This window comes from Squalius cephalus, assembly GCF_949319135.1.
Source record: "Squalius cephalus genome assembly, chromosome: 20".
NCBI lineage: Eukaryota > Metazoa > Chordata > Actinopteri > Cypriniformes > Leuciscidae > Squalius > Squalius cephalus.
The window spans coordinates 2,225,327-2,243,035 of NC_137141.1; the positions used below are offsets into that span (position 1 = coordinate 2,225,327).

A 17,709-nucleotide genomic window follows, 5' to 3' on the forward strand; every position below is an offset into this window, starting at 1 on the left:
AATAGAGATAAAAAGCAGAGCAGAATACAGTAGAAATGACAACAAACCAAAGAAAATCTGAAAATGAAATGCAAAACCAAGAAACAGATTGAGTGCTGGGAACGAAGAGTGTTGGGATCTGATCTCCGATGTGTGTGTGTGTGTGTGTGTGTGTGTGTGTGTGTGTGTGCAGAGCGTTCAGGGAGGAGCGAAGATGGTGGGTCAGCTGGGTCACGGAGACCAGGCCTCGTACCGCCAGCCCCGGCGCGTGGAGCGTCTGCAGGGTAAAGCCATCCGGCAGGTGTCCTGTGGGGCCGACTTCACCGCCTGCGTCACCGGTGAGCGCAACACACACTCCCTGACATCTCAGACCACCGCAACACACACTCACTGACATCTCAGACCACCGCAACACACACTCACTGACATCTCAGACCACCGCAACACACACTCACTGACATCTCAGACCACCGCAACACACACTCCCTGACATCTCAGACCACAGCAACACACACTCCCTGACATCTCAGACCACAGCAACACACACTCCCTGACATCTCAGACCACAGCAACACACACTCCCTGACATCTCAGACCGCAACACACACTCCCTGACATCTCAGACCACAGCAACACACACTCCCTGACATCTCAGAGCGCAACACACACTCCCTGACATCTCAGACCACAGCAACACACACTCCCTGACATCTCATGGCGCAACACACACTCCCTGACATCTCAGACCACCGCAACACACACTCCCTGACATCTCAGACCACCGCAACACACACTCCCTGACATCTCAGACCGCAACACACACTCCCTGACATCTCAGACCACCGCAACACACACTCCCTGACATCTCAGACCACAACACACACTCCCTGACATCTCAGACCACAGCAACACACACTCCCTGACATCTCAGACCGCAACACACACTCCCTGACATCTCAGACCACAGCAACACACACTCCCTGACATCTCAGAGCGCAACACACACTCCCTGACATCTCAGACCACAGCAACACACACTCCCTGACATCTCATGGCGCAACACACACTCCCTGACATCTCAGACCACCGCAACACACACTCCCTGACATCTCAGACCGCAACACACACTCCCTGACATCTCAGACCACCGCAACACACACTCCCTGACATCTCAGACCGCAACACACACTCTCTGACATCTCAGACCACCGCAACACACACTCCCTGACATCTCAGACCACAGCAACACACACTCCCTGACATCTCAGACCACCGCAACACACACTCCCTGACATCTCAGACCACAACACACACTCCCTGACATCTCAGACCACCGCAACACACACTCCCTGACATCTCAGACCGCAACACACACTCCCTGACATCTCAGATCACAACACACACTCCCTGACATCTCAGACCACCGCAACACACACTCCCTGACATCTCAGACCGCAACACACACTCCCTGACATCGCAGACCGCAACACACACTCCCTGACATCTCAGACCACCGCAACACATACTCCCTGACATCTCAGACCGCAACACACACTCCCTGACATCTCAGACCACAACACACACTCCCTGACATCTCAGACCACCGCAACACACACTCCCTGACATCTCAGACCACAACACACACTCCCTGACATCTCAGACCACCGCAACACACACTCCCTGACATCGCAGACCGCAACACACACTCCCTGACATCTCAGACCACCGCAACACACACTCCCTGACATCTCAGACCACCGCAACACACACTCCCTGACATCTCAGACCACCGCAACACACACTCCCTGACATCGCAGACCGCAACACACACTCCCTGACATCTCAGACCGCAACACACACTCCCTGACATCTCAGACCACCGCAACACACACTCCCTGACATCTCAGACCGCAACACACACTCCCTGACATCTCAGACCACAGCAACACACACTCCCTGACATCTCAGACCGCAACACACACTCCCTGACATCTCAGACCACAACACACACTCCCTGACATCTCAGACCGCAACACACACTCCCTGACATCTCAGACCACCGCAACACACACTCCCTGACATCTCAGACCACCGCAACACACACTCCCTGACATCGCAGACCGCAACACACACTCCCTGACATCTCAGACCACCGCAACACACACTCCCTGACATCTCAGACCACCGCAACACACACTTCCTGACATCTCAGACCGCAACACACACTCCCTGACATCTCAGACCGCAACACACACTCCCTGACATCTCAGACCACCGCAACACACACTCCCTGACATCTCAGACCGCAACACACACTCCCTGACATCTCAGACCGCAACACACACTCCCTGACATCTCAGACCGCAACACACACTCCCTGACATCTCAGACCACCGCAACACACACTCCCTGACATCTCAGACCACAACACACACTCCCTGACATCTCAGACCACCGCAACACACACTCCCTGACATCTCAGACCACAGCAACACACACTCCCTGACATCTCAGACCACCGCAACACACACTCCCTGACATCTCAGAGCGCAACACACACTTCCTGACATCTCAGACCACCGCAACACACACTCCCTGACATCTCAGAGCGCAACACACACTCCCTGACATCTCAGACCACAACACACACTCCCTGACATCTCAGACCGCAACACACACTCCCTGACATCTCAGACCACCGCAACACACACTCCCTGACATCTCAGACCACAACACACACTCTCTGACATCTCAGACCGCAACACACACTCCCTGACATCTCAGACCGCAACACACACTCCCTGACATCTCAGACCACAACACACACTCCCTGACATCTCAGACCACAACACACACTCTCTGACATCTCAGACCGCAACACACACTCCCTGACATCTCAGACCGCAACACACACTCCCTGACATCTCAGACCGCAACACACACTCCCTGACATCTCAGACCGCAACACACACTCCCTGACATCTCAGACCACCGCAACACACACTCCCTGACATCTCAGACCACCGCAACACACACTCCCTGACATCTCAGACCGCAACACACACTCCCTGACATCTCAGACCGCCGCAACACACACTCCCTGACATCTCAGACCGCCGCAACACACACTCCCTGACATCTCAGACCACCGCAACACACACTCCCTGACATCTCAGACCACCGCAACACACACTCCCTGACATCTCAGACCACAACACACACTCTCTGACATCTCAGACCGCAACACACACTCCCTGACATCTCAGACCGCAACACACACTCCCTGACATCTCAGACCGCAACACACACTCCCTGACATCTCAGACCACCGCAACACACACTCCCTGACATCTCAGACCGCAACACACACTCCCTGACATCTCAGACCACCGCAACACACACTCCCTGACATCTCAGACCACCGCAACACACACTCCCTGACATCTCAGACCACAACACACACTCTCTGACATCTCAGACCGCAACACACACTCCCTGACATCTCAGACCGCAACACACACTCCCTGACATCTCAGACCGCAACACACACTCCCTGACATCTCAGACCACCGCAACACACACTCCCTGACATCTCAGACCGCAACACACACTCCCTGACATCTCAGACCGCCGCAACACACACTCCCTGACATCTCAGACCACCGCAACACACACTCCCTGACATCTCAGACCGCCGCAACACACACTTCCTGACATCTCAGACCACCGCAACACACACTCCCTGACATCTCAGACCACCGCAACACACACTCCCTGACATCTCAGACCGCCGCAACACACACTTCCTGACATCTCAGACCACCGCAACACACACTCCCTGACATCTCAGACCACCGCAACACACACTCCCTGACATCTCAGACCGCCGCAACACACACTCCCTGACATCTCAGACCGCAACACACACTCCCTGACATCTCAGACCGCCGCAACACACACTTCCTGACATCTCAGACCACAACACACACTCCCTGACATCTCAGACCACCGCAACACACACTCCCTGACATCTCAGACCGCCGCAACACACACTTCCTGACATCTCAGACCACCGCAACACACACTCCCTGACATCTCAGACCACCGCAACACACACTCCCTGACATCTCAGACCACCGCAACACACACTCCCTGACATCTCAGACCGCAACACACACTCCCTGACATCTCAGACCACCGTTGCTGTCAGAGGTTTGGGTCAGGAAAACAAATTAATCAATTTATTCAGCTAGGATGCATTCAATTGATCAAAAGTGACAGTAAAGACATTTATAATGTAGCAAAAGATTTCAAATAAATGCTGTTCTTTTGAACTCTCTATTCATCAATAATTCCTGAAAAATAAAATGTATGACGGTTTCCACACAAATGTGAAGCAGCACAACTGTTTTCAACATCGATAATAATCATAAATGTTTCTTGAGCATCAACTCCTCATATTAGAGTGATTTCTGAAGGTTTATAGAGACACTGGGTGGAGCGTGTGGTTCGCGTGGGTTCTTTGTCCAGTAATGACACGTGTGTGTGCTCTCTCACGTCCTCTGCCAGACGAGGATCAGATGTACATGTTCGGCTCGGACTACTACGGCTGCCTGGGCGTGGAGAACGAGCACGGCATGGAGGTGCTGGAGCCGGTGCTGCTGGAGTTCTTCCAGGAGAGGCCCGTCAGACAGGTGTCCTGCGGGGACAATCACGTGGTGGCGCTGACCCAGAGCGGGGACATCTACTCCTGGGGCTGCGGAGAGCACGGTGAGCACGTCACATGACCGCACTGACTTCCTGTGACATCACTGCTGTTGAGTGAGTCACATGACCGCACTGACTTCCTGTGACATCACTGCTGTTGAGTGACACTGACGGCGTTTCCCTCCGCAGGTCGACTGGGTTTGGACTGCGAGGATGATTTCTCCTCTCCAATGCAAGTGAGAGAAACTTCACTCATGTTTCACCATTGCCCTCGAATCAAGAATCCTTCATTAACATGATCTAACAATGAAAAACACACCTCAAGTTTTTATAAATCTCAGTTAAGGTTCACTTCAACATTTACTAATACATTATTAAAATCAAAAGCTAATATTAAAAGGTAATATTATTTAATGAACCTGAGCTGACATGAACTAACTAACAGGGTTCGTACAAGGTGCTTGAAGTGAAGTGCTGGAATTTGACTTTTTGAAATGTAAGTCTTGGAAACCCTTGAAAACAATCATATTTATGAAAAGGTACTTAACGTACTTATATGAAATTAGTGTTAAATTTTTTCGATGATACACAATAGTTTCATGCTAAATTAATGCTGCAGCCTGTCTGATTTATATATATATATATATGTATGTATGTATATATGTATAAACATTTTGCATGGCTATGAGTGTGATATTGCTCATATAAATATCCAAGTATGTGATACAGCTTTCATTCTTCAGGTCAATCATATATTCATGGGAGAAAAAACAGTTTGAATAAGGAAAGGGATATCTTTGTTATAGTAATCTTTCAATGGTAAAAGTTGCCACAGTCATTGCATGTGCTGCACTTTATTAGAGTATTTTTATTTATCTGTTTACCTTTTTTAGAATTTGAAAGATAATAAAGATATTGTTTGATAAGTGAAATCCTTGAAAACCCCAAAAAGTAGTGTTTAAAGTCCTTGAAAGTCCTGGAATTGTATTTTACAGTATCTGTACGAACCCTGTGAACAGCTGTGTTTTTATTAACGAATGTTAACAAAGATTCATCAGTGCAGTGGTGAATGTATGGCTCACTGTAGGCTAATGTGTTGACTAACGGTAGGTGGAGGTTCCTAAAGGTGGGATCATCACCTCTGTGTTCTGCGGCAGCGACGGCACCTTCTTCCTCACCGATTCTGGGAAGGTTTTAGCCTGCGGGAACAACGAGCTCAACAAGCTGGGTCTGAATCTAGGCATCACTGGGATCAAAAACCACTCGGGAGAAGTATGTCCATCATTGTTCACAGCTCTGCTAGTGAGATCAGTACGGCCCTACGATTCACGCCAGGAAAACACGGACTGAATCACGCTTTACAGTCTTAAAAAGTACATTTTAAATGTATAAATCAAACGTAGAGCTGCACACTTAATCAAAGCACAATATGGACAAGGGCTGTCAAATAAAAAATAGAATTTTGAATATTTTTTTAATAAAAAAAAAGAAAAACCAGCAGGTAACTAACATTTGAAACTCTGTTTCACAAAGAGATAGTAAAACAAATCCACATGAATCCAAGATCGCTTTATATGATGAACAGGTTTAATTTAGCCTTTTATTCACACATATAAACATTGATCAGTTTATGTGCATGAAAATCATAAACCCAAAAAAATTAAAACTCAAAATTTTTGGAGAAAAAAGTCATAGTGCCCTGTTGTAATATATTATTAAGTTGTTAAATCTGATCAATTCAGTTGATTCAACATGCTTTTTGCTTATTAAAACCTAATTAAACCATTAAAAGGGAAAACACACAATTTGGAATAAAACAGAATTTGTTATCAAATACGTTGATAAAACTCAAACGTATTTCACGGGGCCCTAAACATTTTGGTAACACTTTACTTAAAGCCTTTATGTATAATGCATTCTAAAAGTTTTTTAATGCATAATTATGCTTTGTAATGCACCTTATAATGCATTTTATAGTCTTTATAGAATAACTGTAACTACAGTTATAATACTTATCTAATCACTGAACACACCTTTAGAAAGTATAATACGTTAATACACATGATAAACAACCACTTTTGGAATACTATATCTGCAAATATCATAATGTATCTTAATTTAGCTTACAATTATTTATGAAAAGATAAAATGCATTATAATGTATATAATGAATACCTTTATAATGCATTATACATAAGGGCTTCAAGTAAAGTGTTACCAAAATGTTTAAGATTTCAATGAATTAGACATGCTTTTTGGTTACTTTGCATTTGATTTAACTGTTAAAATCCAGAAAAATGAGAATGTAAAACCCGACTTTGGTAAATGAGTGTGTTGATGATGTAGTGTTGTGACTGTGAGCTGTGTGTGTGTGTGTGTGTGTGTGTGTGTGCAGAGTTATCAGGGGATCCCGTACACCACCACACTCTCGCTGGTCCGGCTGCTCTCGCGCTTCAAGATCACCTTCATCTCTCCGGGAAAGGCCCACACCGGCGCCATAGACGGTGCGTTTGCTCACACACACACACACGCTGCTCTCACTGTGCGTCTCACACACACACACACGCTGCTCTCACTGTGCGTCTCACACACACACACACACGCTGCTCTTACTGTGTGTCTCACACACACACTCTGCTCTCACTGTGCGCCACCTCGTAACCTTAAAAACACACTTTTCTTTTCCTGTACTCCTCCTTGTCTGGCTGTGCTACTGTGAGCAGTGCCTGAGCTGTGTATTCTGAGCACTTGTTGTGTTGTGTTTGCCTCTTCATGACGACTCTTGCTGTATTCCTCATTTGTAAGCCGCTTTGGACACAGGCGTCTGCTGATGTGAATGTTCATGCGTGTGCAGAGCGCGGGCGTCTGGTGACCTTCGGCTGTAATAAGTACGGGCAGCTGGGGGTCAAGGACTTCAAGAAGCACCAGGGGGTGAAGGTGCTGGTGGGGCCCTTCGGGGGGAAGGTGGTGTGCAAGGTGTCGTGTGGAGACGGCTTCACCATCGCCGCCACTGAGGGTGAGGACCGCACATCAGCTCAGCACACACACACACTGTCCTCGCGTGTTCATTTCTTTGACAGTCAATTTATTTAATGTTTTGTATATTGTGTGTGTGTAATGTGTGTGTGTGTGTGTGTGTGTTTTCATGTGCGTGTGGCGTGTTTGTAGTATGTGTGTGGTGTGTTTGTAGAATGTGTCTAGTGTGTGTGTTGTGTTATAGAATGTGTCTGTGTCTGTGACTGTGTGTGTGTGTGTGTGTGTGTGTGTGTGTGTGTAGCAGCATGTGTGTGGCGGGTGTGTGTGTGTGTGTGTGTGTGTCTGTGTAGCGTGTGTTTGTAGTGTGTGTTTGTAGTGTGTTTGTAGTGTGTTTGAGTGTGTTTGAGTGTGTTTGTAGTGTGTGTAGTGTGTTTGTAATGTGTGTGTGTGTGTGTGTGTGTGTGTGGTGCGTGTTAGTAGTGTGTGTGTAGTGTGTTTTTATCTAAATGAATGCGTTAGAGCAGATAGTGAAGGAGAAGCATCATCATCATCATCATCACACATTTAAAAAGATTGGTTGATGAATGTCCAACTATAATTTTAGTATTTATGTACTATTAAAGTTTATATTCATATTTTTTATTTATTTTTAACTTTTCATTAAATTTTTAGTGCATTTAACTTTGTGCTTTTTCCAAAAAAAATTCTTAAAATATTTCTATTAAGATTTCATTTATTTTTAAATTTACTTTAACAAATGTAAAAAAAATTTTTTTTATTTTTGTTTAGTTTATTTTAGTTTGTAATAAAATTGTATTTTATTGCAGCCTTTATTTGAATCACTTTCAGTGTTCTTTACAGCAGTTGTAGTGTTGGTCAACAGTAATAACTGTTATCAGAGCCGTCTGGACTAGGAAGCAGCAGAAGCATTAGTTTTCTTCCCAGACTTCCACTGCTCTTCTTCAGTGTCCTCCTCCTCCTCATCTGCAGTGATGTGTGTGTGTGTGTGTGTCCCTCAGATAACCAGATCTTCGCGTGGGGGAACGCGGGGAACGGCCGGCTCGGGATGCCTCCTGATAAAGGCTTCGGCTCTGAGGTGTGTCCGGCTCTGCCCCGGCCCATCTTCGGCTCCTTACACCACGTGCCGGATCTGTCCTGCAGGGGCTGGCACACCATCCTCATCATGGGTGCGTCCTCACACACTGCTCTGCTCACGCTTGTGTATCAGCTGAAGTCCGCCGGATGACGCTTCACATGTGAAAGGCAGATCCAGGGCTTTGGTTAAAGCTACAGATTAACACGCCAAATTGGCTACACTGCAAAAAAACTGCTTTTTGTCTTGTTTCCAGTCCAAATATCAAAACATTCTTAAATCAAGATGCATTTACTAGATGAATAAAATGTCTTGTTTTTCCGGGGGAATTAATCTAAATAAATTTTTCTGCCAATTTTCTGACCCCATTGGCAGATAATTTAGCTTGTTTTAAGCAAAAACTCACTTAATTTGTATTAATTCCCCCAGAAAACAAGACATAAAATCTCATGGCATTTTATTAATCTAGTAAATGCATCTTGATTTAAGAACTTTTTTATATTTGTACTGGAAACAAGACAAAAATACTAAGTAAGAAAAGCCAATTTGGCGTGTTACTTTGTTTCCTCGCTTAGCTGGAGAAGTTCGTTAAGCCTAATCTGTGCAGATTTAGTGCAGATACTCGTGAGTCATCATGATATATTAAATACAGTGTATTGCTCAGAATCTGCTCATATCTGGCTAACTTGAACACACACGTCACTACACAACAGATAACGGCGTTCTTGTTCAGTTGCACTGAAGCAACAGTGAAGATTAAAAGCATTTGGTGAACAGAAAAGACATTGTTATTTTCCAACATCCTGCGTGTTCCTGATGTCCTCTGTCCTGTACTGATCGCTCCAGCTGAAACACATGTTTGGTGATGAGGATGGAAGAGGAAGGAGGAGATGCGGGATGACAGGATTTAGTTTGAATAAGAAATTAATGTATGAAATCCAAATTTGCTGTGGCGTAGTTAATCTGGTTTATTTAAATTAATTCATTTTTTATTTATTTTTTGTCTAGTAGAAGTTCTGAATGGCCAGTAACTTAAAACTATAGTAGCCAAATTGGCCAGTGAGTGAAAACATTCATTTCAAACCCTGGCGGCACCCAATGCATTGTGGGTATTGAGGTTTCTGGCGGAAGGGAGCGTCTATTAAACGGCCATCTGTGTAGCTGTGAATCCCCTCTTTCAGTGAAGGTTTGTAGTTTAACTTCCTGTTCATGTGTATTGACAGAGAAAGTCCTGAACTCCAAAACCATCCGCTCAAACAGCAGCGGACTGTCCATCGGGAGCGGTAAGATCACATGTTTTCTGTAGTTATTCAGTATTCATGTGGGAGAGCCAGTGGGACTTTAGTATCATTCAGATACTGTTATAGTTTTTATTAATATTATCATTTTATATTTTCTGTTTTCATTTGTTAAAGTTTTATTAAATGTATTAAATTTTTTTTTTGTAGTTATTTTTTTTTTGTATATATAGTTTTAATACATTTTTATTTAAGTTTAAGTTATTTGAGTGTGTCAAGTTAAATTAAATGTAAATGAGAAATGTTGTCTCTGCAGCTAGTCGGAATAAAAGTGTACTGTGTGTGTACTGCATGTGTGTGTGGCGTGTAGCGCATGTGCGTAGTGCATGTACAGCGCTTTTGTAGTGTGTGTGTGTGTGTAGTCGGGGTGCAACGGGTCAAATTGCTCACAGTCCGGTTTGTATCACGGTTTCAGTGCGGTTCAGTATGTGCCGTGTTCAGGGAGAAATGGACTACTGTCAAAAAAATAAAAAATAAAATAAGAACAAATAATCAAACTACAAACAAGAACACAAATCAATACAAAAGAGCAAAGATAGTAATAAAATAAACAGTGCTTTTCAGGTTACAGAACATTAACATTAGTTTTCAGCTACAGAAATGGTAAAATAACACTTTATATTTGACAGATTAATCCTTATTAAAGTCACAAAAGCTATTCAGTCGAGAGCTGTGAGTGATTTCCTTGTCTTTTGTTGTTTGACTTACATTAAAAACACAGACAGCAGAATATTAGGCTGCTGTCACTTTAAGACATAATGCACTGATCCAATACACTGATACTGATACACACACCTCGACATTCACTTAAGACGTAACCGACTGTGTCTGCTAGGATACTCACCAAGACGGGCATGCTGACAAGATGTGTGTAGCGAGCGTGTGTAGTCTGTGTATGTAGAGTGTGTGTGTGTGTGTGTATAGGGTGTGTGTAGTCTGAGTGTGTAGCGTGTGTATAGTGTTTGTGTAGTCTGTGTGTGTAGCGTGCATGTAGCGTGTGTGTAGCATTTGTGTAGCATGTAGAGCGTGTGTGTAACGGTTGAGTATGCCGGTCCTCAGGCCAGTGCTCGACCTCCTCGGTGGATCTGGAGACGGGCTCGGCCACAGACTCAGAGCTGCGAGAGGGGATGCTGGGAGGAACCGTGGAGGCGGATCTGGGGGAGCGGGGGCTGCAGACGCCCATCTTCTCCATCGACAGCAGGACCGGCCAGAGCTCCTGCCCCTCGTGGCTGCGCAAGGTGAAGCCAGGGTCCTCCACCAGCACACAGCACGGCCTTCACACACACTCAAATTACAGCAGAACGGCTTTAATTCAGAAAGTCATGGCTTTAAATATTACATGCACTGTAAAAAAAAAATCTTGCTCTGTATTCAGTGCAAATAGCACTCTTAAAGGTGATATATTTTGCCCCTTCTCACAAGATGTAATATAAATCTATGGTGTCCCCAGAATGTGTCTGTGAAATTTCAGCTCAAAACTCCCCCCAGATCATTTATTAGAGCTTGTCAAATATGCCTCTTTTTGGTTGTGAGCAAAAACGTGCCGTTTGTGTGTGTCCCTTTAAATGCAAATGAGCTTTAGCTCCGCCTCCGTTCAGAAGAGGGCGGAGTCTTTACACGAGCTTCAGAAACTCCGGCAATAACAGAACAGGCCAATCTCCCTCATCCAGAATCCCAGAATAACCAGGAGTGAGTGCAGCCTTACGGAGAGACTCAGGAAGAGTTTCTGAATGTTAGTGGAGACATTTCTGTAGTTGTTGTGGAGTTACACTGATCATCTCATCATCATGTTTAACTTCTCCACAAGTGTCCACAGTTCCTGAGGTCTTTATAAGACAGCGGTGACATGTTCTGGTCAATAGTGTTCAGTGCTCGTCTGTGCTCAACCACAGAACAGTTTCAGGCTCTGCTGGATCTTCATCAGTGCGTTAGAACTGGTCTCTGTTATCGCGTGTGGACCCAAATGTCGTCTGGTGTGTGTAAACGTTCAGATTAAGGGCCAGTAATATTATAATAAGATCCTCTTCATCCGTCAGAAGGGGAGCGAAATCTGATCGGATTATTTTATAACACGCTTGCAGAGAAAGACTGACCAGAACACAGTTACTGGGGTTCACTTTTCACGTTTTCTGGGTTGGTAGAAGCACCGGACCCGATTATAGCACTTAAACACGGGAGAAGTCAGATTTTCATGAAATGTCCCCTTTAAATCAAGACACATTTACTGGAGAAGCAAAAGAAACATATGAATTAAATAAACCACACAGCTTTTGCCATGAAAACAGCCTCAGCTGGCATTACAATGTCTACCAATCTTGAACCCTTCAATTTTCGTTGCTTAGTCTTAAAGTCTTCCTTCATAAAGCCTTGCTGTGTGTTTCTCTGTGGCTGTGAGTGCAGGAGCTGCTGGACGCAGAGTTCATCCCCCTGCCGAACGACTCCCGAGACTCCATCGAGCCGCTGCCGTCCTCCTACCCCGAGAGCAACACACTGCCGTACGAGGAGCTGGACCAGCTCAAAGCCAAGAGCCTGATGGTACTGAACACTCTGCTGATCCAATCAGGAAGAAATAAAGCATTAGTTCACTTCAGAATTAAAACTTCCTGATGATTGACTCTCCTCCACGTCATCCAAGATGTTCATGTCTTTCTTTCTTCAGTGGAAAAGAAATGAAGGTTTTTGAGGAAAACACTCCAGGATGTTCCTCCATATAGTGTCTTCAATGGGGTCCAACGGGTCGAAGGTCCAGATGTGAGTTTCAGTGCAGCTTCAAAGTCTCGACACGATCCAGCCGAGGAATAAGAGTCTTATCTAGACTAACCAGCGGACATTTATAACAAAATAAACATTTATATACTTTTAACCACTAATGCTGGTCTTGCACTCGCTGTGATGCGCCACACATTACGTACTCAGGTTGAAAGGTCACGTGTGTTTCGGGTCAGAAATGTAGGATCGGGTGAAAAACTCTCATCTCATTTTCTCCTCCAACTTCAAAATCATCAGTCATCGTTGCTTTACCTTTTATTTTATTTATTTGTAAATGGTGTTTGACTTTGTAAACACTGGGTCGGTTCTTCTGCCTTCGTCACGCTTTACCTTTCAACGTGATTACGTAATGTGTGTCGCATCACAGCGAGTGCAAGACCAGCATTTGTGGTTAAAAGTGTATAAATGTTTATTTTGTTATAAAATGGCAGATGGGAAACTCACATTTGGACCTTCGACCCGTTGGACCCCATTGAAGTCACTATATGGAGGAACATCCTGGAGTGTTTTCCTCAAAAACCTTCATTTCTTTTCCACTGAAGAAAGAAAGACATGAACATCTTGGATGACGTGGAGGAGAGTAAATCATCAGGAAATGTTAATTCTGAAGTGAACTACTCCTTTAATGACTATCAGCAGTCGACTGGTGTTTGTTTGTGTGTCTCAAGCCGCTGTGTTGTGTTTGTTCGGCAGCCGACAGCATGTGTGGATTACGAGCGGATGAACGGCGCAGAGACGGCCCGATCCGATCAGAGCTGCTGTGGAGCGAGCGTCGAGCTGGCACACGTACGCATGACGTCCAACATCACACCGCATGACCTGTTACTTTTAATCAAATATACAGATGCTTAAATAAAGGTGCATTAATGCCATGTCGTCATTACTGGAATCACGAGATTACGACTCGTAAAAAGCATTCACGTCCTTATCACTTTATAATAAGCTTTCATTTGTTATAATTGGTTAACTACATTAGTTAACATGAACTAACATTTATTAATATTAGTTCATGTTAATTTAACCATATTCTAATACATATTTCAAATCAGCAGTTTTATCTATGCAGTATGACAACGATCAATTGTGTTTTTATTAACAAATGCTTTACAATACATATGTTGCTCATAGGTAGCTAATGTTAATGAATGAGACCTTATTGTAAAGTATTTTTCAGATTTCTGCAAATAATGATTTGTTGGATAAAATCTTTGTTCAAGTTTAAAGTTTTTTAAACCTTATTTCTTATATGAAAACTCACAATTTTTCCCAGCATATCACTTTCCCTTTAATACAGAGTTCCAGTATGATATTATATATTACATATGGCAAAGTAAGAAAAAGAGAGTGAATGGCTCTAATATTAATTTTAGAAGGTAAATATATATACAGTGGGCGTTTAAGTCTTTAAAGGGGAAGCCTTCCGGAAACAGTCGCGGGTTTGAGGCCATCTGGAAAATGCTCATGTGTCATTGCTTTTTCAACAAAACATGGATGTACAATAATATTGTCATTTTAAAAAGAATGTTTGGCTGATTTGAATATTGAGTATAATGAAGTCATGTTGTGTTTTTCAGCTCAGAGAAACCGTGAACCAGCAGGAAGCTCAAATCCAGATGTTACAGAAGCAGGTCAGTTCAGAGCGAGTGCTGTGAGAAATAATCTCAGATAAGTGCAGTTCCCTTTCAGTCGGTCACTCTCGAGGTCACGTCGACTACCTCGAGTTGTCTTGCTCTGAGCCGTGTAAAAGGGCCGCTACATGGCAAAGATGTGCTTGTTCGGACGGACAACACTCACCCGCCATCTCCTCCTCTGGAGTCAGAAGCACCTGAGGTCGCTTCGGGCCATTCAGGTCCCGGCGCTGCTTAACCGTGTGGCCGACGAGCTTTCACGAGCCGGGCTCCCGGGAGAGTGGAGACTCCACCCCAGGTGGTCCAGCTGATCTAGCGTAGTTTCGGAGCCGCACAGGTCGATCTAAATGCCTCTCCTGAGAACACCCACTGCCAGTTGTTTTTCTCCCTGACCGAGGGATGCACTGGCACACAGACCCTGTGCAAGCCAGGGAGGAAGAGGAGCAGGTCTTGCTAGTTGCGCCCTACTGACCCAACCGGACCTGGTTCCCAGAACTCATGCTCCTCGCGAATGCCCCTCTCTGGCGTATTCCTCTAAGGACGGACCTTCTTTCTCAGAGACAGGTCACCCTATGGCACCCGTGCCCTGACTGGTTGCATTGGCCTCCATCAAGAGCAGAGGTCTTCAATCCTGCTCCTGGAGGGCCACTGTCCTGCAGAGTTTAGTTCCAACCCTAATCAAACACACCTGAATCAGCTCATCAAGCTCTTCAGAATCGCTTGAGTATTCAAAGGCAGGTGTGCTGAAGCATGTTGGACAGTGCAGGACAGTGGCCCTCCAGGAGCAGGATTGAAGACCTCTAATCAAGAGGGTAGGGGACCTGCAGGCATTTTCGGTCAACGAATCGTGCCTAGAGTTCAGGCTGGGTGACGGCCATGTTGTCCTGAGACCCCGGCCTGGCTATGTGCCCAAGGTTCCTACCACTCCCTTCGGGGATCAGGTGGTGAACCTGCAAGCGCTGCCCCTGGAGGAGGCAGACCCAGCCCTGGCTTTGCTCTGTCCCGTCCACGCTCTGCGACTGTACGTGGGCAGAACTCAAAGCCTCAGGACCTCAGACCAGCTCTTTGTCTGTTATGGAGGCCAGCAGAAGGGAAAGGCGGTCTCCAAGCAGAGGATGGCCCACTGGATAGTGGACGCCAGCACCTTGGCTTACCAAGCAGAGGGCGTGACTTGCCCGCTCAGGTTGCAACCTCACTCAACAAGAAGTGTTGCATCCTCCTGGCACGTGGCGCCTTGCTTACAGATATTTGAAGAGCTGCGGGCTGGGCGACACCCAACACGTTCACTAGGTTCTATAGCCTCCGTCTAGAGCCGGTTTCCTCCTGTGTTCTCACCTCAAACGGGCAGAAGCACCGAGAGGCCCGTCTCTTGTTGCCTACAGTTGTGCTTATGTCTCCAGAGTGAAAAACCTGTTGAGTCCTCCATCACCCTCGGCAGCCGGATGTGGCGGAGCGTCTGGCGTCAGGCCTATATCAATTAAATTCCTTTTTATTGTCATTGCATGTATTATACAATGAAATTAATTAGCCAACCTTACGGTGCATCTACACATGACAACACAACAACAATAATTAAGACACCATAAATGTAACACACTACAATACAGAAACTTGACAGTTTTATGTAAAGATATTGCACATTGTTTTCACAAAGTGATCCTTACTGTAAGTGTAATGCAATCTTTTTTTCCCCATTCATCATTAAATGATATCCCGCTGAATCCTTGAGAACTGGGTCTAGGCTGGGTGCCAAATGTGTAACTCTGCGAGGATCCCATATGTTGATTTTTCCACAGTTGCTCCTAAACGGAAGCCTGCGTCTTTCCCTTTGAAGAACCCATCTCTTAGGAGATTGGTGTTACCCCAATACTCCATATGTAAACAACCCCACGAGGTTATGTGTTATCTCCACATGACTCCTTCAAGGAAGGATGTGGCTTCCGCAGCATTCCTTTTCCAATGGAAAGGACATGCTTTCCCAGTGTTATCCAATAGTCTCACTGAGCCGGAACTGCAGTGATGGACTTCTCTGTGTAAGCCGTGTCCCATCAGGTAAGAAGGAGTAGGAGGTTTACACAGGGTGCTGGATGGGGTCAGCAGCTGTGGCGCTTTGGTAGGGATTCCTATTCGTTGGTGATTAACATGGCGTCGAGAGTGACCGACTGAAAGGGAACGTCTCGGTTACGTATGTTTCCCGCTGGGTAGGGGTGTGACGGTTAGTATATAACCGTGAGACCGACGGTTATAGTTGAACACCGTCATTAGAACTCTATAACCGCCAAAACCGTGTTATTAAAATATTTTTTACAAACATTTTTTATCATAGAGAATGTTTAAATACTAATTAAAAACAATTGTTAACAGTCTGTGTCATTAATGGTCTACGTCGTTTCCAACTGTATTTGATTCTTTGCCAAGTACCAACGCAAGTTTTGTTTTGTAAATCGTCAGACATGATTTTTACCACTTCATTAAGTTTTTCTTTGTAGAAAACCTTTCTTTAAAGTGAATTTCGTTTTGTACAAATTGTATCTTAATTTTAATAAATGTTTCATCAACCAATTGCATGTATTTAATAAATAAAAAGCAGATATAGCAGACAATATAATAACCGTGACATTGAGGCGCCAACGCGCCGCGTTCACTTGTATTTTATTGTTAAAAGCCTTTCTTTAAAACGAATTTCGTTTTGTACAAATTGTATCTTAATTTTAATAAATGTTTCATCAACCAATTGCATGTATTTAATAAATAAAAAGCAGATATAGCAGACAATATAATAACCGGCGCTGGTGCGCCGCGTTCACTTGCATTGCATTGTGAACTAGAGCGCATCTCTTCGTAAATGAATGAAACTCAGCGTATGCCTATGCCTCATACATTAAGCATTAAATATCTTTGCTGCGTCCTTTCTAGAACAGACAAGGGCTTTCTCGCGGCTCGCATCAGCAGAGCATTCCATCGTCCATAGACCGTCACCGCAAAACAATCACACGGGCAGGTGCGGCTTTGAAATCTGGTAAAAAAAAAAAAAAACGGTGCGGATTAAATAAAACCCCATCCGCGTATCTTTATCGATAACATTGATTATTTATTTTTTTTAATTTAGGCGGTCAAGTGTCTGCTCCTTTATTCAAACTAAGTTGTCCTATACAGAAGAACGTCACAACACCCCCCCCCCCCCCCCCCCCCCCGACGGTTATGTTACGAACCGTCACATTTGACTCACGTCATAACCGTCATCACCAATTCTGAAACC

The 17,709-nt window shown here is 44.9% G+C and overlaps 1 protein-coding gene across 1 annotated transcript in view; it reads left to right on the forward strand.

Moving 5' to 3' along the window:
• nek9 (NIMA related kinase 9) overlaps positions 1–17,709 on the forward strand; it is a 34,610-nt gene that overhangs the window by 12,229 nt on the left and 4,672 nt on the right. The window contains exons 11-22 of the mRNA XM_079853171.1: positions 173–317; positions 4,549–4,749; positions 4,876–4,922; positions 5,797–5,958; positions 7,082–7,190; positions 7,541–7,702; positions 8,682–8,849; positions 9,979–10,038; positions 11,113–11,291; positions 12,454–12,588; positions 13,516–13,608; positions 14,397–14,450. Of these exons, the coding sequence (XP_079709297.1) occupies positions 173–317; positions 4,549–4,749; positions 4,876–4,922; positions 5,797–5,958; positions 7,082–7,190; positions 7,541–7,702; positions 8,682–8,849; positions 9,979–10,038; positions 11,113–11,291; positions 12,454–12,588; positions 13,516–13,608; positions 14,397–14,450 (1,515 nt within the window). The remainder of the gene's footprint in view (positions 1–172; positions 318–4,548; positions 4,750–4,875; positions 4,923–5,796; positions 5,959–7,081; positions 7,191–7,540; positions 7,703–8,681; positions 8,850–9,978; positions 10,039–11,112; positions 11,292–12,453; positions 12,589–13,515; positions 13,609–14,396; positions 14,451–17,709) is intronic.